The sequence below is a fragment of the Lolium rigidum genome, chromosome 6, assembly GCF_022539505.1.
Source record: "Lolium rigidum isolate FL_2022 chromosome 6, APGP_CSIRO_Lrig_0.1, whole genome shotgun sequence".
In the NCBI taxonomy this organism is placed as follows: Eukaryota; Viridiplantae; Streptophyta; class Magnoliopsida; order Poales; family Poaceae; genus Lolium; species Lolium rigidum.
The window spans coordinates 314348500-314369768 of NC_061513.1; the positions used below are offsets into that span (position 1 = coordinate 314348500).

Below are 21269 nucleotides of genomic sequence, written 5' to 3' on the forward strand. Positions count from 1 at the left end.
TTGAGTCTTCGATATTTTCTTAGAACTATTCCAAACTGTATGACCTGAGTAAATGTTAAAATATTTTTTTGGGTAAGAGGAGAGTTAGAGGCACGCACAGTAAGCTGCAACTTAGGACATCTTGAACCGAGACCCTAGCTCCTAAGGGCCCAAGGCAAGCGCCCCTCTGCTCCTCCCTATGGGCCAGCCCTGGACGAAAGATGGTGGCAGATGATCACTTTTTTTAATGTGTGGCCACCCGCCACCATCTCTCCGTGCTAAGCCGCTTGGCCGACCATGCAACGACACTCTATCGTGCTGCTTTTTTCTTGAAACTAGGTTTACATGGCGCGTGTGCGCTGGGCTTGCAGCCATGGCAGAAAGCTCAACGATGATGTCTGATCCAACATATGTGGTTCGTGTATGATGACTGTTGCAATGGTGTCCGAATCTAGTCAACATCCATCTTTCTCCCATCAATGAAGACACGAGGAGGTGTGGCAGTTACCAAAAGAAGGGCAGCAAGGTCAACATCTCTATCTTCGGCGTCTTCTCCAGTGTAATCATAGAGATTCGACAACCGAGAAGTTGTTAGCAAATTCAATGGTTGCCGACAATAACTATCTCAAGACAAGTGTGTACTTGGGCGGAAACACGAGATCTCTCATCAGCTAGATCAGGCAACTTCGACGCCGCCTCCTTGAAGAATAACTCTAAATACTATATATGACCCCATAAAATAACATGGGTCAAGGTTTTCCCGACACTTCCCAAGAAAATCTCGAATTGGATCCAAAATTGACGGGTTAATGTGAGCTTATCCATGCGGTTAGGCGCTCTTTAAATGGGAATCCATTTTCTAATCGGCTTTCGTGCTTTGGTGAGTCGTCCGAGATCTTTTCGGTGAGCTATCGTTTTCTTCTACCATTAATAGAATTTATTGGTGTCAAGAGAAACCTCTTGCGGAAAGGTTGGCTAGAGATTTCTTGGAAAAATACCAGCCGCTTAGACTAGTATTATGTCACTAGTTCATGCCATATCATAGTAGAGTTTATGACAGGATTAGGCAGATCGTTCCGAACATCCAAATTCACAATTGCCAAGAGTATTTCGGCACTATTAGATGTGTCTTTTCTCATTCTTAAAAAAAAATCTCTTAGAACATAGTAGAACATAAAATGAGTGTTTTTCAGATTATTTGTTGAGTTTAGCACAGTCAACTACACGTACACACCCGCAGATCCAACTTGTACGCGCACGTGTGTGTCCGTGGGACGTCTGTACAGGTACAGCAGATGTGCTGTTCTGCGAGAGCAACCGTGCTTTAAACACTTTAAACATGATGATGGTGATGACGTGGACGGCCGGACCCCTCGCCGGCAGTCGCTTCTCCACCAGTGACGTACTGACGTGGCCGGGCCGGCTCTGCAATTAAAGAAACTCTCAGTCTCAGCTGAGCAGGGCAGAGTATCGGGCGGTAGCACTGGCGTCCATAGGAGGCTCAGATGCCCTCCGCGTCTTATCTCCACACAATTTTCCACCCTGATTATATAACTCATCATCCATCATCTCCCACCTTCACCTCCACTATCCCCTCTACACCTCTCTCTCTCTACCCCTCATCTCTCTCGCTCCACGCCCATTGTCTCCGGCCAACGAGCAGGGCTAGACGACGGCGATGGCGCTCAAGGCCTCCTTCGCCGGGGAGCTCGCCGGAGCATCCTCCTTCCTCGACTCCGGCAGCAGGGGAGCTTCTTTCCGCCACCGCAAAGGTTGGATCTTCAGCTTCCTCTTCCGTCTGTAACCCTGTTTTCTTTTTCTTTCCTGTTGTGAGTGTTTCTTGTTTCTTTCTGGTTCCTGCTCTGGGGAGTTTCCTGTTCTTGCTAATCTCCTGCCATTTTTTATGGCTTCTTGCTGCTTCTTATTTCTCTACTGAATTTAATACTATTAGGCATGAAGCTTTTTTATTTCAAAAGTATACGTTAGAATACTTGACATTAAGCAATCGCCAGTTACGAGGTACCTGCACTTCTAGACTAGATTTTTAGTGATGGTGCAAAGATGATGATGCACTTACTCTGCTTGCTCATGAAGATTATTAATTTATCACATCCATTTCACTGCGCGGTATTGTTAGTCTCCAACCACTGACTTTTTGGGTTACTGAAATTGGGTTAGGATGAAAAATTGATAGAGCTTTTCATCAAACCGTTTCTGCTGACTGCTCTTCGTTTTCACAGTGCATGGGAACTCAAGAATATAGTCAGTGTAAAGTTGCACGCCCTCCAACTGATTTGATCTCGACGTCTTTTAAAAGGCGGGATTTGCCCGGTCCCCGTAGAAAGTTAGTAGAATTACTTCCTTCCTTGGAGATAAAAAAAAAGGGGGAACAAAACTTCAGAATTCGATGCAAGCTTTTCTTTCGGCAGTTGGCAACTGTAATACCTACCTGTCCAGAATCGCCTCTTTTGCAATCAACTGGCTGCATCAAATTCTGAGATATCATCTTGCCGTTTGCTAATTCAGGCCCTGGGAATATCTATTAATGTTCCTGGAATATATTCTGCCTAGATTCCATTCCAGCTTCTACTTTCTAGCGATATGATATTATTCAGGTCAGGAATTCGTACTGCTGTCTGTGGCTTTGCTTCTAGGCTAACAGGAAGTGCTGTACGAACAGAACATAATGGTGCAATAACTCAGGAGTTGAATTTGTCCAGTTTTTTTTCAACATATTGCAGCTTTCTTTCTTGCCACTGTATGGCCTAACTCTAGTCAAAAAAAATTATCAGCTGTTTCCTTATCTTAATTTGACTTGTGCTCATTGTAGTGGACTTCACATTTCAAAGGAGGGACAAGAGAGCAGCCTCACTGAGAAGGACCTGCTGTTCAATGCAACAGGGCCCGCCACCGGCCTGGCCTGGTCGAGCTGTTGCTGAACCTGGGAGGAAGACATGGGATGGCCCGAAGCCAATCTCGATTGTTGGTTCAACTGGCTCCATAGGGACACAGGTACACTGACTATGATAGGACGCATGGAAGTTTTTAATCCGCCCCGTTTTGATGTTAGATGTTCAGATAATATTGATTGTTGAGACATCGAGAATTTTTTTAATTTGTTTGGAAGATGTGGTTGGCTTAAATTTGCGAATATAGTTGGCATGTTTATCTCTGGTAACAGTTTCTCCAATTATGTTTGCATATCTAAAAGACGTTGGACATAGTTGCGGAGAATCCTGATAAATTCCGAGTTGTTGCTCTCGCCGCTGGCTCCAATGTGACCCTTCTTGCTGATCAGGTAAAATTATCTTTTGGTACTATTAATTTACACCATTTTAAAGTTCGTGATCGACAATATGTATTTAGTTGTTGTATTAACTGGATGCAAGTTACTGTCGAATTTATCAGGTGAGAAGGTTCAAACCAAATCTGGTTGCCGTAAGAAATGAGTCATTACTTAATGAACTAAAGGAAGCCTTAGCTGATTGTGATGAGATGCCAGAAATTATTCCTGGGGAGCAAGGTGTCATAGAGGTAAGACCTTTTGTCTGATCCTATGTGTAAGGAATCAATGTTTTGCATTAAATTTGACAGATATCCAACCTTCAATAATAGGTTGCCCGCCACCCAGATGCAGCTACAGTTGTTACCGGCATAGTAGGCTGTGCAGGACTGAAGGTGATTTATGTTTTCTATATTGCATTTTCTGTCCTTTCTTTTAAAAAGTGTTGATGCATAAAAAAAAATAGATATGCAACAACCTAATTGATAGTGCCGTAGTGGTGACCGATATCCTATTCTTACTATTTTAGAACCTTGGTCCATGGTTCCTTTTATGATACTGCATATCAGTAGGCCCATCATGCTGCGTCAGTGGCGCTGCTTTTAGACCGATTAATATCTTATATTATCATGGAACTTTCTGAAAACACTACCTTATCCTCCACTTTGGTTGCATCTAAGTAAATTAGATGCAGACAAATCAGAAGTACATGCTTTCTGAAGTTACTATGATGCCTACTAAAATATCCACCAAGTCTGGCACAACGTAACTTACTGCAATACATATATTTTCTTTGTTTTGTCAGCCCACAGTTGCAGCAATTGAAGCTGGCAAAGATATAGCATTGGCGAACAAAGAGACACTTATTGCAGGTGGTCCTTTTGTGCTTCCTCTTGCCCACAAGCACAATGTGAAAATACTTCCTGCTGATTCCGAGCACTCCGCAATATTTCAGGTACATATTATAAGCAACTGCTGGTTGCTATTTTTCACCATGAGGCAAGTTTATTGTACATAAGGTTGGGATAGTTAGGCTGAGTAGGTTGGAACAAACTACAATAGAATGGTGGCTTTATCTGTGAAACTTGTAACAATGTGTCAGTACGATTTATGCTGTTGTGGTCTATTTGTTGTTAGTGCCATATGGTGAATTTAAGTTTGCTGCTCCTATCCTAGTGCATACAAGGCTTGTCTGAAGGATCACTTCGTCGCGTTATTCTCACTGCATCTGGTGGTGCTTTCAGGTAAAGTCTGTTGCCATATGTATTATATATGTTTCCCTTCTGGAAGCATGAAACTCCATCTTATACCATTTGATGATGTCAGGGACTGGCCAGTTGAGAAGCTGAAAGATGTAAAAGTTGCCGATGCTTTGAAGCACCCAAACTGGAGTATGGGGAAGAAAATCACAGTAGATTCTGCTACTTTGTTCAACAAGGTGCTTAGAATTCCTCATTTTATATTTTGAAGTTCAATTTTTAGCATATTTGTACTGAACACTAAAGTGGTAACTCGATTCTTGCAGGGGTTAGAAGTAATTGAAGCACATTATTTGTTTGGTGCTGAATATGATGACATTGAGATTGTAATTCACCCACAGTCTATCATACACTCCATGATTGAAACCCAGGTGCGTCCTACACATTGGTTGTATGTTCTTTTCTTCTAAGAAGCGTATTCTTAAGCACATTGTAATACATGCACACATAATTCTGATGTCGTGCATATTATTTATTCTCGCTTTCACTAGTAGTACTGTTTTTGTGCATTGGACCATCTGAGTAGAATCGGAGGTCTATATTCTTCTGAGATCCTCTATAAATTTTTATTTAAAAAAACAAAGCTCTATATATTATTATATGTCAAGTTGTTTCAGTAAGAATCTGCGGCTCAGTGTTATCCAATTATTCATGAAGTTCTACTTCCTCAGGATTCATCTGTCCTGGCTCAGCTGGGATGGCCAGATATGCGGTTACCAATCCTGTACACCTTATCTTGGCCAGACAGAGTGTATTGCTCTGAGGTGACTTGGCCCCGGCTGGATCTTTGCAAGTACAAGCACTTCCCCTAACTGATATTGCCATCAATATTTATGTTCAGGAATAACATCTGAGAATTTCAAGCTTACTTGATGGGCTAACTGTAATTGGATAATGCAGGCTGGGCTCACTGACATTCAAAGCTCCTGACCATGTGAAATATCCATCAGTGGAACTTGCATACGCGGCTGGGAGAGCTGGGGGCACCATGACAGGAGTTCTGAGTGCTGCTAATGAGAAGGCCGTGGAGCTGTTCATCGACGAAAAGTATGATTCTTTCTACATGTTATCATCTTATTTTTCCTCTTCACTTTTAGACAAAGTATTTCATAGTGGATGCCATGTTCTGATTTTGTTTACGCAACTATGTTCTCCGTGTCTGTTCTGCTGACAGCAGCGTTCTTTGATACCAACCAAAGTACCTGTGCATCTCTTGTGCTTTTGAAGTTTGAGTTGAGAGGAGAACGTGTGTCCTTAAAGCTGATATTCTCAAGCACTTTGTGACATAACCTATGCATTCTGAATTATAATAGCAATACAGAATCTTGATTCCGTAACCGGTTGACATAGAGTAGCTTAAGTAGGACCTACCTGTTGTTGCTTGTTCCATACTGTAGCCATCAGAAGGTGGAAGTGCCATACTGGTTCCCGGTAGGTACCAGTTAGGCATTATCTTTTCTGCCTGAAAAAACATAGTAAATGGCTGACAGTATTTCATCACTTCATGTAGCAGCATGCTGCTCCAAAGTTTAGAGATGAAATCAACATAGAGCAAACAACGATATTCATTAGTAGATATTTTTCTTCCCAGTTCCCACTACTATTTCATTCCAAAGATGCATCTTAGCCGCCTGTTATCTGAATTGTTACATACATTGACATAAAAACAAGTCATCATCTCTCTCCCTCTACTGTCTTTGCAGGATCAGCTACCTGGACATCTTCAAGGTGGTGGAGCTCACCTGTGACGCGCATCGCAACGAGCTAGTGACCAGCCCATCGCTGGAGGAGATCATACATTACGACCAGTGGGCGAGGAGGTACACAGCAAGCTTGCAGGCATCCTCTGGTCGGAGCCCAGTGCTTGCATAAGGCCCCCATTTGGAATGCAGGACATTTACACAGTTCTCACCAGAACCTAGCTTGCGTAGCTACCACCATGACCATGGTGTCCAGCAGGTCTAGAAGATGATGAATTATGAGTAGGTGGGCACAGAAGATGTACATTACTCCCTGGCCTTTGGTAAAAAAAAAAATGGGTCATTGGGAAGCTTAGATCACGATTTATCAACAGGGCACGCATAGGTTGCCTTACTAAATGTAAATCATGTCTTTGCATGAATAAGTCATGAGTATTCCATGTAAATTTTGATGGATCAATCGATAAAAGATTTGAAAGAGTATGAATCAAACGGATCCCTGCAGTCATTTTGTGAATCTTAGAGCATCTCCAGGACAAGAAATGGAGAAAAACGCGTTCCAGTTGCGTCCCCATGTCCCCGAAAGCTAAATAGCGCCTCATTTTATGTCCGGCGTTCCTGCAGAGTCTACCAGGGACGCCGGACACAAAACAGCGTCCCGAATGCATGCAGTTCCTACTCCCCACATGTCACTCTTTTTCCACACTTTCTCTTATCTACTTTTCCCACATGGGATGGTCCCCTCTATTAAAATGCATACATCCGGATACCGTTTGAGGGACGTGGCTGGGAAGGATCTCTTTTTTGTATAGATTTTTAGTCTCTTTTTGTCCGGCGCGGTCCCAAACATACCCCAAATCATTCGTGCCAGACGTTTTTTGAGGGACACGACTGAAGATGCTCTTAGGTGTTCCTAAATGTAAATCATGTCTTTGCATGAATAGGTCATGAGTATTCGATGTAAATTTTGATGAATCAAGCGATAAAAGATTTTGAAAGAGTGAATCAAACGGATCACTGCAGTATTCGATGTATCACTCTTTTTTTGTTAATCTTGAGCAAACGACGGAAGATTTTTCACTGGGCGACCTTCTATTTTGCTCTCCACGTCATCATCCACATTACACTGACAAGATTGTAATGGAGATAAAACACTGACACTTATGTGACTTAATCCCTGACAATACAACCGCCCTGAGACACTCAAACTGAATTCAAGGAGAAACCATGCAACTTTTAATACTACTAGGAAGTAGGCGGCGCGGCGCACGCCGCGCCCGTGTTGATGGAATTTATCACATGAAGAGGAAGGCTGATATATGAGAGACAAAGCATTTATATCATAGAGGAATTGGTTTGTTTACATATGGTTCCTGTTCGAGGCGAAGTTACACGTAGGAGCAAGTACAATAAAGGGTGATACATGAGAGAAGATACATAGGTTACACTGATAAGCTTTTACACGGGAGGGTAAAAAAGTGACTGGAGGATGGCTCTGTTGGCCCTGTGGTTTTGAGATATTAAAGGGAATTACATTTTTGGCATCGAGAGCTTCCTATGACTTCAGCGACAACAACACATGTTTTGCCTACTGTATTGGTAATTGTAGAAGGGGCGAAGTCGGCTCAACCTTTGGTGATTTCCACAAGCAGAATTGCATCTTTGCTTGTGAAAGAAATCATGTTGTCACCCAGGAACATGAGTGGGCCAAACACTGTCTTGTTCCCATTGTTCAGTTCAACGTGACTGAAAGACTGTACCTGCATGGACAGTTCATATTTGTATGAATATACGCAACATGAATAGAACATGTGTTTATCTATGTGATACTTCTGTTTTTGAACAGCTATGACATCTATTGGTATTTCCATCTGAAATTGTCTCTTCCGACAACGCTTACATGAACAAAACCACCAATCGTGTGGATTGTTTACCTCTCTGACCTCTATTTTCAATTTCTGTTGCTACCTCCTGTAGGTCATAGTTGTGTTGATTTTACTTAGGCATTAATATAGGAGGGTAGCCTAGTAATTTCATTTTGTACACCATAATAACTATATTGAAGTACTTACCACAAGAGTCTCTATGGGCTCTATGGCCAAAGCATAAAGAGTTGTTTCAATTGGTTCCTTCTTTGTACTACCCGGGCATTGCCACATAATGATGCGGAGACTAAAACAAATCGAAGTATGCAAATTATATCAGAGTTTGCAGATTAAATAGGCTGTATGCTATACTTGCAGAGATTGAGATGCAAATTTTATTTGGGAACAACTAAGTTGTAATATATAATATATTCTTTACCTCTCAAGTAGAATGTCCATCTCAGGAATTGGTATGTTGACGCCCCAACATGTTACAGAAGTGCTTTTGAAAGCGAAGATTCTTGTGATACTATAAGTGCCAACATGTTACAGGAGTGTTTTTGAAAGCCAAGATTCATGTGATACTATAAGTGGCGTGATACATAAATAGCAAGACCAACTAATATAAGTTGTGTTTGTAACCATTTGAAATTCAGATACCTCAAAACTGGGCAACAGTCAGTCCTACAAATAGGACAATCACGTTGTATTCATTAGAGGCTAAATGAAGGGCTTCTGCACAAAATCTCTTGGCATGTTCTCCCCATAGAGTAACAATAGCGCATTTACCGCTTAAAAACATGTTCATTATCAGTATGTATGTACTTTCATACCACTTTAAATATCTTCTTTACAAAGTGTCATACCTTGGGTCTTGTAAGTAAACCATAACTAAATGATATGTGAGTTTACATATTACATAGAATTATTAGATTCTAGAGCATAATCCTTCCCAAGTCTATGCTAATAATAGTTAGAAAATGTTGAATCTAGTGAAGCCTAAAGTATCAAAAATTAAAAACATGATAATATAGATCAATGAATATCTTATAACCAAATTCAAGCAACATGTTCTATTTGACCCTGTCCTTAAATAAATCTATAATCAATTCATTCAATCATAGCTCACCTCTAAATAAAATAGCCATCAGCAAGGCCATATATCTGCTGTACTGAAGTGAAAACTGTGAGAGAGATGCACCTAAAAAAATGCCAGCTTGTAAGTAAACAAATTGAATAATACAGGGGAAGGTAACTAATTAAACCTTCTAATCTGACACAGCAGCCCATGAGTAAACAAATAAATAAAATCAAAAGCAGAAAGAAAAGAAAGTAACTGGGCACCTTGTAATCTAATATAGCTGACCTTCTATTGTGCAGAAAATATGTGACAAAAGAATCATGTTGAACTCTATTTGATTGCGAGAAAAGCTAAGGCAGTAAGTATGAAAGCCACATAAGTATAATGGTCTCAGTTTGCAGATTGAGTTATTGAGGAGGTCGTTGTGTAGCAAGACAAAGCAATCAACAATCATCATTCCAAGAGTGAATAGCCTTATTTTCACTTGAATCCTCTTCAGTTTATGTATTTTCCCGTAATTTATGGGTCTATGTCCTCTCACTTTCTACATGGCCAGAACCTAATCACACTATGAGTGATCACAAAATTTGTGCATGCCATCCCCAACTAAAACGCCACTGGACAATGCGACTTGTAACCGTACACATGTAATCCATGGGCGATTGCAGCCAAAGGAAGAAAACAACAGTCATGCAAGCACAATTTAGGAAAGAAAGATAGTGTCCACTCACCCAAATTCATGTGCAATGTATCTGAGAGAAAACTTATATGGAAATAATTTGGGGGAAAAAGCATATAGACGTACATAGCTCTCTGATGCTGACTGGACAATGCGACTTGTAACCGTACACATGTAAGCCATGGGCGATTGCAGCCAAAGGAAGAAAACAACAGTCATGCAAGCACAATTTAGGAAAGAAAGATAATGTCCACTCACCCAAATTCATGTGCAATGTATCTGAAAGAAAACTTATATGGAAATAATTTGGGGGAAAAAGCATATAGACGTACATAGCTCTCTGATGCTGATTTCATCGTGGGCGTAATCTTGCAAACCAACTGTATGACCATCAGTTTGTTAGCACTGTATCCTTACTAAATTTGGTTGTGATTGTATTGACGATACGAACTGCCATGTTACTGAATGCCCACCCACACAGGAGACTAATATCTGCAAGGTAAGAGAGACCACACAAAAAATAAGGAGCTGGAAGGTTGGGAAGTTTTCCCATGCACAAAGAAAATGATAACTTAAGAAGAACCGCTAGAACCTAGATTTCAGAAGGGAAATCACAGGAGAATTTGGTGCACTTGACTGAAACATGAGATGCCATCAATGCTATGAATACTGAATTTGACATGATAAAAGCTAGATTTTCAGAATGAAAAAAAAACAGCAGGAGAATTCGGTACTTGATTGAAACATGTGACATATGACCTACAATCATGCAAAACAAAATTAAGCTCATGTTTCTATGGGTTCCAATGTACTACACCAGGATAAAGGCACGTGAGCATCACATGTTAAATCATTGCACATTTCAAGCACGACTACTGGTACGGACATTAATAATGAAAATGATGTTAAGCTAAGGGATTGACATAGCACCAAACTTTGCAAGAATTTGCTTAATCAACCAAGATTTGGGATGAACATTTACAGAACCAAAGGCGCAATTGGTTTCCTAGAGTAACTCTTGTGCAATCAGTGCTGGCATACAAAAGAGGAAACAAACTGAGACTTATTCTTGTGTAGATTGACCATACCATGGTGCAATTAAGGAGCAAGTACTTCTAGGAAAATTTAAAATGTACAAAGGCAATGCTAATGAAATCTGGTTAGGGAAATCAGAGATAAAATCGCTTAGTAAGCCTGGCAATTCTTTATTTGCATACGAAGCAGTTACTTATTTTGGTTCTCTATTTAACCACGAGTCAAATAATATAACATGACGCATGTACCACCAGAATACCAACAGCAACAGACGGCTTCATGAGAAGAAGGAACAATAAAACGAATCAAAACAAACAGCAGGAAATAGTGCAGCCTTATAATATGCATATATGCATCCATCTAAATTCGAGAGATGGGAATCGGGCCAGGCAATACGTCCCCTTCTCACCCTGACCCCTTAAACACATCCAACCTGCATACAGAAACAATTTTGTCAGGGACCAAATGTAATCTGAGGCGGAGGAGTGGCAAGCAGGAGGGTGGGCGTTCGCTTACTTGAGCAGGCCGTATGTGAGCAGCGAGAGGCCGACTTCCTTCAGCCTGGCCACCGCCGAAGGGTACGGGAGCACCTCCCTGGCCGGCACACGGTGCGCTGTGAACTGCCGGCGAGAGGCAACTCCCTCTCGTCCTACACGCCATGTTCGCCACCGCGTCTGGGAGAGAGAGAGAGAGAGCGAGGGATCGCCAGGGAGCTAGGGTAAATACATCTGGGCGCGTCAGATCCGCCGGTAGCCATACCGCCCGGTAGGGGAAGGGGGATATCGAGCTCCTCCACCGCATCGCCGACCACCTCGAGAGGGAGAAGAGGGCACAGAGCTCGCCCACGTCACCAGGCACCTCATGAAGGAGATGAGGTCGCCAACTTCTCCTCCATGCCGCTAGCTGCCCAAGGAGGAAGATGAGCCAGGGAGAGAGGAGGGCGCCGAACCCCATGGAAGGATGTGAGCGGCGGCGATGCAGCCATGGGGACGTTCGGAGGAGAGTAGTCGGCTCCTCCTTTTCATCTAGTCGCGAATTGGCGATAGAGACCTGGAGTTCTCTGGTTGCAGATGGTGGGACATCGACCGCTTGGACGTGTCACGCTAGGAACTGATGAAACCGGAAGACCGGCGATGGAAGGGACACGGGAGAGAAGGGAATTTGTATAAATCCAGTATTACCGGACACTTAACTGGAGGCAACCGGGATGCGCCGGTACTCAAGAAATTGACACGCAAGAGGAAAAGGAAGGCAGCAGTCAATCCACCGTAGTAGGATGCTATCTACAGTAAAATATGATGACGTGTTGAGTTTTGATTGGAGGAGAAGGTAGCACCAACAGTACCCAAATGACCTAAATGGCTAAAATTTTAGCAAAAGGGGTCAGCTTTGATATAGTTAAGTTATATATACTCCGTCCCAAATTAGCTGACCCGGATTTGTCTATAGTTGCACGTATCTACACACTAAAACGCATCCATATACATGTGAATTAAGATAAATCTAAGTCACTTGATTTGAGACAGAGAGAATACATCAAAAGCACTCACCAGGATCACATACCTTGCATATAAAACCACACAAAGCATATCAACACACAAAGATAACCGACCCACACAAAACATTCTCCTCATCGTTGCAATGAAGATAAAGCACCGACACTTTCTTCACTAATCACCGACAAAAAGAAACATAAAACCACCCTGAGACATTCCATCTGAATTCCAGGAGAAGCCATGCAACTTTTTGTGGCACATCAAAAGCATTGCCAGAATCTGATACCTTGCATAATAATACCACGCTAAGGGCATGAGCAATGGTGGCATACACAACTAGCTGCTCCATGTAAAAAGTTGTCAGAAGCAACATGGTTAATTTTATCTCTCCAATGGAAGCTACAACTTTAGTCAGAAAAAAGAGAGAAGGAACCCCACAAATATGACACTATGTATCTCCTTCTCTCTCCAAAAAGCATGCTTTTTGGACTTAAGATCCCACTTCTTGAAGAGGAGGCTGCCTCCTCATCCGAACCTACTTTGGACCACCCGAACCTAGTTAAAGGTGTGAGGCAGTAGCTCTAGGGCAGTGCATTGGGCATGCCCTAAACATATCTACTCAAAAGTTAACTGGCCCATGCGACATTCCCAACATAGATTCCTTATCCTGACAAGCCCAAAAAGATTGTATAACATCCAAAAGCGCCAACTTAGGAAATGGTAACACATCACAGGCAAATGAGGAAATCCATTAATACGATAGAATTGACAGTCGAGTACACAGATCCTTTATACAAAATCATCACACAAGTGCAGACCGTTGATAAGGATGAATGTAGATGCAAATGTTCTAAAGTAGCTGAAGACAGCGATGTTTGAGATAAGATAGGCCTGAGCTTCCAATGCAGCAGTAGTCAAGAAGCGGAGGGTGGGTCTAGTGGCCATATTTCTGGAATTCCCATTCGCTGTTGTCTGCAAGATAGAACGGAGAGGATATGTTGGTCAGTACAAAGATGGCAACAAGATAAGCTTACTGTAGACGGGAAGTGATGTTACCTAATGGGCACACTTGGCGAGTCTTGAGCCACCTGCTGATGCAGTGGAAGTGGAAAGCATGATTGCAGACACCTGTAACAAGAGGACATCATGTTAGGTCCAGTGAAGCTAAGAACAAATAATTTGCTAGGTTAAATTCAGTTTCCAATAGAACATAGTTTGAATAAAGCTATTATATTAAATTTGTTTACAAAGGAAAGAGTTAACCTTGCGAAATAGCAGCCTTACACCTATCCCCAAAAAAAAATATCTCGACAATATCAAATATCAAATGTTGCAATTAACTAGAGCACCAATTAGCGACTCAATCAGGACATTCTAGAATATTTATGTTCTGGGCCTACTACCAATCATGTCATGTGTCCATCAACGAGTGCAGAGTCAGTCATCAAGTCAAGGTCTATAAATTTGCAAGGGCAAACACATGACAAACCGATTCTGGAGCCATTCGTGCGATTACCTAGTGTTTTGTCTCTCAATCCACCATCAGTATCTTATTTCCAGTTGCACATATGGGTAAACTAAATTTCTATAATAAGTGGTTATATCAGGCTAAATTTTTATAATAAGAGGTTATATCAGGGTAGGCAAGTTACATGAAGAATATGGATATGAACAGGTATGATATTCCCTCCATCCACACATAACTCCATCCACACATAAGTAACTCGGATTTTGCTAGATATGCTAGACACATCTGTGTCACTTTTTTGTGGACAGAGGGAATACAAGACATTAATATAACTAGCATACCTTAGGAAGATGATATAATAGTTTAGGATGCAAACCTGATACTAATGCTTCTACAACAGGTAAACATGCAATTTAGCATCATGTCCTCTTTGCATTTATGTTACCTGCTATCCTATGTTTTAAGGGAGTGGAATTATACAGTACATGATGAGCTTATCAGTAGAATAAGGTTGTTCCTTGAGTTAATGCTAATTAAGTAATTATCCAATCAAAATTCAAGGAACACCTTACTATAGTCATACCCACAAGATTCCTTTCAGAAAGAAAACAAATCTACGAACAGACACTCAGAGGCAGTGGCTGAGGGGATACAACTTTGACTTGAGTGTTTAATCATTGTTTAAGCTACAGTCAAGAAAATCACAGAAGATTCATTTTCCATAAGGGAGTGCACAGCTGAACATAACGAGCTCATCAGAAACAGAGGCACTAAACAACTGTAACTTGACCGAAGAAGAGGTTGCAATCATGTTTCACTAACAAGAACAACACTAATCCATAGTCACAAGCTAAATATGAACTAGAATAATAGTACAAGGAAATATCATGAAAAGGTCAAAGGACAGCTGGTAAGTTCCCGCCTCTCCACAGAATGAAATTATAGTTTATGTGAGAGAAATTATAGTTTATTTGAGATTATCAGTAAGTCTATATTTTGAGAGAACAGCACAGGGCCTCATGGTTGCTCAGGGCTCAAACATAATGGTCAAAATTGGTGTATCAGTTTGCAACAGGAAGGGTAAGAAGAGATGGATACTGTGTTCTATTCACTTCACATACATGATATCTTTTCAAGCACCTATACAATAGACAACAATCAGGCTTCTTAGAAGATTATATTATCAGGAACCAATGTGCAATGCGGAGTCTGGTCTTGCCACCCGAGGCCCTTGGTGTTGGTGTATGCTAGCAATCCCTTTTATTACCATTAATTAGTGCTACTTATGTGTAATCTGGGGCCATTAAGCACCAAACGCTAATCAAGCATCCACGCTATAACACAAGCTTCTACAAAGCACAAATAGTGTGGTAGTAGTATATAGCGGATAAAGATAACACAGACGCAGACATAGCACACGAAGCATAAAAAAATCAGGTGACAGATGAGATTAGAGTGGCCGGAATCGTACCCCACGCGACGGTGCACTCCTCGCTGGTGGCGCTGGCCTGGTTCGCCTGGCACTCGATGCCTGCAGCCAACGAATCAACTCGATGAAACCCTAATCACAGATCGCCAACCCGAAAACAGTACCCAGAAAAGGAACCGAGCTTACATAGATCCATGATGTGGTTGCGGCAGATGGCGCAGTTGTCGACCACGATATCTGTCAAAAAAGATCATCAGACTGGACCGAGAACTAGGGTTAGGGATTGACGGGCGGTCGGATTTGCGCGCGTACCCCACGCCCAGAGGGCGACGGCGTTCCACTTCTTGATCTCGAAGCGCTTGGTGGGCTTGCGGGAGGAGGAGGGCCCGGCGGCGGAGGAGCCCTCGGCGGCGGGGGCGGGGGCGACCGGCGGCTTCACGTCGGGGGCGTCGGTCTCCATGGCGGACATCTCGTCTCGGCGGCCGATCGAGTCTGGGTTAGGGGATTTGATCTGCGGTGGGGTTTCTCACCGAGCCCAGGGCCGTGGATTTTATGGGCTCTGTGCGGCGTGTCCGTCTATTTCACGCCCGATGTGTTCGTATAACTATGCAATTAGGGTTCCTGCAAAATAAATAAAGGTACGTATGAAATTTGGGTAGATTTTCTTTTGGACTCTTAACACAAGTATATAAATCTGTTTTGATTTGAAGCGAACTACTACTTCTATCCAAAAAAAAGCTCCTCTAATTTATATAGATACATCCCTTCTAGAAAAAAATTAAAACTAGAGTCGCTAATCGCTAAAACTATATTATCGTGTAATATAAGTTGGCTTACCACGTTCGTAGAAAAGGAGCATAATGATGTGGAGCAAACCACTAGTTCCCTTGTGGCAAGCTGGCATCTTCCATCCGCCCATGCTTGAAAAGATCGGAGGGTGGCAATACCTCCACACCATGAGCATGGGTGGAGCACCTTGGAGGCGAAATTGGGCTTCAAGGGGCTAGTACGTGCTTGCTGCCCTCCTCCACATCTCCCTTCTGGCGCCTTCTTCAGTCGTTATCTCCTCCCCCTGCACACAGTGGTGGAGCCAATAGGTGGGGCCACCCTAAGATTTGGCAAGCCTATATGTCTTGTATAGAAAATAAGAAAATCCCAACCAAAGTTAGGTATGGCCCACCCTGGCAAAATGGACTGGATTCGCCACTGCCTGCACAACCCTACTCCTCCTCTGCATGGCTTCGAGGGCGCCTTCACAAGCGGGCCCCACGAAGGATGGCTCTAAGATGGCTGGATATTGCTTCGGCGAGTTCAATTTGTCACCGGCGAGCTCGGCGGCGCGAGCTCAATGATAGTGGAGGTCAACATTCTCTGACATTACATACGGCATTGTGTTTTTCTACATGTGTGATGTAAAGTGTGCCAAGTAATTTCTATGCATATCTTATAGAGATATTGCACTAATATTACATATGTTTCATGCAATATTGAACGGATTAGCAAAACCCATTGGATGTATTGTGTAGAAATGCAACATTCATATAAAAAAAATGTAAGACGGTTTTTTTTTGTAGCTGCATGTAGCTATAGTTGGCTGATTTGTCTTTATCAAACAACCGTAAAAAGAGAAAAGGTACAATTACAACTCTTCTCTTTACGGACAAGGAAGACCATGATAAAAGAGGCAGAAATACGTCCGTTGGAACCCGTACCCCTTCGCTCGTGAGGGGATCCTCAGGCGACTTAGGGTTCCTCTTCCTCCTGTCGGCGGTCGCTACTGTGTCCTTCAGGCCATGGAGGTGCGGCGAATCGCGACTCTCGTTGGGGGGTGGGGGGTGGGGGTGGGGCTTTGTGTTCCCAGTTTTTCCGTCTTTAGGTCTTTTGTTTGTAGGGGTGGCCCTCACGTGGTGGTGGCGGCGCCTCGTGCAATAATGTCTCACCGGCTTCAACCCCATCTTGACGGCAACGTCGAGACGCTTGTGGGTCTGGTGTGGTCTTTGAGGATTCCGTGTCGTTGTGGGGATCTTCGGATCGTCAAGAAGCTTCATCGATAGTTCATTCAGCTTCTTCGTCTTCGGGACGGATGTGGCCTTTTCGATCCGGTCGGCGACTTCCCATCTGCAACCAATAACATCAAGCCGACTCAGGGAGGAGTGGCGGCGCGCCGTCGACACGGGCTGGAGGTTGAAGATGAAGGGCTTCTCAAGGAACTCGTTGTAATTTTCATTTTTCTTAGGCTGCTTTGCTTTGTACTGTTCGATTTTTTTTTAATACGAGTGTCCTATTCGCAAAAAAAAAATGCAGAAATAGCTAGCGATTGGGACTCTTATGGCAAACTAAGGAAACTAAGAAGGAGTTGATTGATGCTATTGCTGGGTTTTGGTGGGAGGATACAGAAATATAAAAGAAGATGCATTGGTGTGCGTGGTGGAGAATGTGCATTCCAAAGAAGGAGGGTGGTATGGGTTTTAGTTACCTATACTCTTTCAATCGAGCAATGTTAGAAAATCAATCTTGGAGGCTCTTATCTAGCCCTGAATCTTTATGTGCCAGAGTACTAAGGCTAAATATTATCCCACTGGTGACCTTTTGAAAGTTGGACCAAAAAAGGGTTCTTCATTCACGTGGCAAAGCATCTTGGAGGGGCTCAAAACTTTCAAACGGGGTCATATATGGAGGGTTGGTGACGGCACAAAAATTAATATCTGGACTGATCACTGGATCCCTACTAGTGCATCTCGCAAGGTGGTGACGGACGGAGGCCAGTGCATTTTGAGAACTGTTGATGAATTGATTAATCCAATGAATGGTACATGGGATGAGGAGTTAATTAAATCTATTTTCAATCCTTTTGATGTACAGCAGATCTTAAGAATTCCTTTAAACCAAAATCTGGAGAATGACTTCATTGCTTGGAATAAGTCAAAAAATTATATGTTTTCGGTACGATCAGTCTACTACTCTGAATGGGAACATCAAATTGGGACGAGAATGAGAAGAGCTGATGGGCAAGGTACTGAAGTGATCAATCATGTGTGGAGTACTCTTTGGAGTCTAAATGTTCCTGCCAAAATTTTAAAAAAAATTGGATGGAAAGCTCTCCATGGTTTGGTTCCGGGAAGAGGGATTTTAGCTAACAGACATATTACAGTTTCTGCCCAGTGTCCTATTTGTAATTCTGGATGTGAAGACATAAATGAAGGAGATATGCCCTAGAGGCAATAATAAAAGTAGTTATTATTTATATCTCTATGTTTATGATAAATGTTTATATATCATGCTAGAATTGTATTAACCGAAACATTAGTACATGTGTGATATGTAGACAAACAAGAAGTCCCTAGTATGCCTCTTAAACTAGCTTGTTGATTAATGGATGATTAGTTTCATAATCATGAACATTGGATGTTATTAATAACAAGGTTATATCATTGTATGAATGATGTAATGGACACACCCAATTAAGCGTAGCATAAGATCTCGTCATTTAGTTATTTGCTATAAGCTTTCAATACATAGTTACCTAGTCCTTATAACCATGAGATCATATAAATCACTTATACCGGAAAGGTACTTTGATTACACCAAACACCACTGCGTAAATGGGTGGCTATAAAGGTGGGATTAAGTATCCGGAAAGTATGAGTTGAGGCATATGGATCAACAGTGGGATTTGTCCATCCCGATGACGGATAGATATACTCCGGGCCCTCTCGGTGGAATGTCGTCTAATGTCTTGCAAGCATATGAATAAGTTCATAAGAGACCACATACCACGGTACGAGTAAAGAGTACTTGTCGGGAGACGAGGTTGAACAAGGTATAGAGTGATACCGAAGATCAAACCTCGGACAAGTAAAAATATCGCGAGACAAAGGGAATTGGTAATGTATGTGAATGGTTCATTCGATCACTAAAGTCATCGTTGAATATGTGGGAGCCATTATGGATCTCCGGATCCCGCTATTGGTTATTGGTCGGAGTGAGTACTCAACCATGTCCGCATAGTTCTCGAACCGTAGGGTGACACACTTAAAGTTGGATGTTGAAATGGTAGTACTTGAATTATGGAATGGAGTTCGAATATTTGTTCGAAGTCCCGGATATGATCCCGGACATCACGAGGAGTTCCGGAATGGTCCGGAGAATAAGATTCATATATAGGATGTCATTTTATGTGAATAAAATGTCGCGGAAGGTTCTATGGAAGGTTCTAGAAGGTTCTAGAAAAGTCCGGAAGAAACCACCAAGGAAGGTGGAGTCCACAAGGGACTCCACCTCCATGGCCGACCAACCCTAGTGGGGGAGGAGTCCCAAGTGGACTCCCCTTAGGGGGCCGGCCACCCCCACATGGGAGGTGGGAATCCCACCTTTGGGTGGGAGTCCTAGTTGGGCTAGGATTGCCCCTCCTATGGAAGGTTTTGGTTCGGGTCTTATTCGAAGACTTGGACACCACCTCTTGGGGTTCCACCTATATAATGAGGGGCCAAGGGAGGGGGCCGGCCACCCCAAGACCACAAGCTGGCCGCCCCCATAGTGTGGCCGGCCACCCCTCCCGAACCCTAGCCGCCCCCTTCTCCTCCATATAGTCCGCGTAGTTTAGCGAAGCTCCGCCGGACTTCTACACCGCCACCGACACCACGCCGTCGTGCTGTCGGATTCAAGAGGAGCTACTACTTCCGCTGCCCGCCGGAACGGGGAGGTGGACGTCGTCTTCATCAACAACCGAACGTGTGACCGAGTACGGAGGTGCCGCCCGTTCGTGGCGCCGGAACCGATCGTGATCAAGATCTTCTACGCGCTTTTGCAAGCGGCAAGTGAACGTCTACCGCAGCAACAAGAGCCTCATCTTGTAGGCTTTGGAATCTCTTCAAGGGTGAGACTCGATACCCCTCGTTGCTACCGTCTTCTAGATTGCATCTTGGCTTGGATTGCGTGTTTGCGGTAGGAAAATTTTTGTTTTCTATGCTACGTTATCCTACGAGTGGTATCGAGCCGTGTCTATGCATAGATGGTTGCACGAGTAGAACACAATGGTTTGTGGGCGTTGATGCTCTTGTTATCTTTAGTTGAGTACTTTGCATCTTTATGGCATAGTGGGATGAAGCGGCTCGGACTAACTTTACATGACCGCGTTCATGAGACTTGTTCCTCGTTCGACATGCAACTTGTATTGCATAAGAGGCTTTGCGGGTGTCTCGTCTCTCCTACTATAGTAAAGATTCAATTTACTCTTCTATTGACAACATTAGTATCAACGTTGTGGTTCATGTTCGTAGGTAGATTAGATCTATATCGAAAACCCTAAACCACGTAAAATATGCAAACCAAATTAGAGAGCGTCTAACTTGTTTTTGCAGGGTTTGGTGATGTGATATGGCCATAATGTGATGATGAATATGTATGAGATGATCATTATTGTATTGTGGCAACCGGCGAGAGCCTTATGGTTGTCTTTAAATTTCATGTTGAGTAGTATTTCAAAGTAGTTGTAATAGTTGCTACATGGAGGACAATCATGAAGACGGCGCCATTGACCTTGGTGCTTCGCCGACGATGATGGAGATCATGCCCGAAGATGATGGAGATCATGTCCGTGCTTTGGAGATGAAGATCAAAGGCGCAAAGACAAAAGGGCCATATCATATCACATATGAACTGCATGTGATGTTAATCCTTTTATGCATCTTATTTTGCTTAGATCGCGACGGTAGCATTATAAGATGATCCCTCACTAAAATCTCAAGATAATAAAGTGTTCATCCTTAGTAGCACCGTTATCAAGTCTTATCGTTTCGAAGCATCTCGTGATGATCGGGTGTGATAGATTCGATAAGTACTTACAACGGGTGCAAGACAGCTTTTGCACATGCGGATACTAAGGTGGCCTTGACGAGCCTAGCATGTACGGACATGGTCTCGGAACACGTGATACCGAAAGGTAGAGCATGAATCATATGATTGATATGATGAACACTTTGAGTGTTCGCCATTG

At 42.8% G+C, this 21269-nt stretch overlaps 3 protein-coding genes across 3 annotated transcripts; 1 reads left to right on the top strand and 2 right to left on the bottom strand.

The window, feature by feature from the left end:
- Window positions 1-1648: 1648 nt before the first annotated feature.
- Window positions 1649-6738, top strand: LOC124659071 (1-deoxy-D-xylulose 5-phosphate reductoisomerase, chloroplastic; the record flags this gene model as incomplete). Its single annotated transcript, XM_047197024.1, is given in 12 exon segments — window positions 1649-1751; window positions 2810-2991; window positions 3191-3277; window positions 3388-3513; window positions 3595-3657; window positions 4068-4217; window positions 4439-4506; window positions 4589-4700; window positions 4788-4892; window positions 5193-5314; window positions 5422-5568; window positions 6225-6738. Coding segments are annotated over 12 exon segments (1425 nt in total). The 3' UTR covers window positions 6394-6738.
- Window positions 6739-7742: 1004 nt separating this feature from the next.
- LOC124661508 lies at window positions 7743-11878 on the bottom strand. The gene is made up of 6 exons (XM_047199376.1): window positions 11398-11878; window positions 10174-11314; window positions 10105-10120; window positions 8526-8615; window positions 8294-8393; window positions 7743-7981 (listed from the first exon to the last, which is right to left on the bottom strand). Exons 2-6 carry the CDS (start codon window positions 10178-10180, stop codon window positions 7847-7849), a joined length of 348 nt encoding a protein of 115 aa, XP_047055332.1. The 5' UTR covers window positions 10181-11314; window positions 11398-11878; the 3' UTR covers window positions 7743-7846.
- A 1227-nt stretch (window positions 11879-13105) lies between these two features.
- On the bottom strand, window positions 13106-15779 carry LOC124666909 (RING-box protein 1a-like). Its single transcript, XM_047204241.1, has 5 exons — window positions 15587-15779; window positions 15461-15511; window positions 15317-15376; window positions 13434-13505; window positions 13106-13349 (listed from the first exon to the last, which is right to left on the bottom strand). Exons 1-5 carry the CDS (start codon window positions 15741-15743, stop codon window positions 13312-13314), a joined length of 378 nt encoding a protein of 125 aa, XP_047060197.1. The 5' UTR covers window positions 15744-15779; the 3' UTR covers window positions 13106-13311.
- Window positions 15780-21269: the final 5490 nt, after the last annotated feature.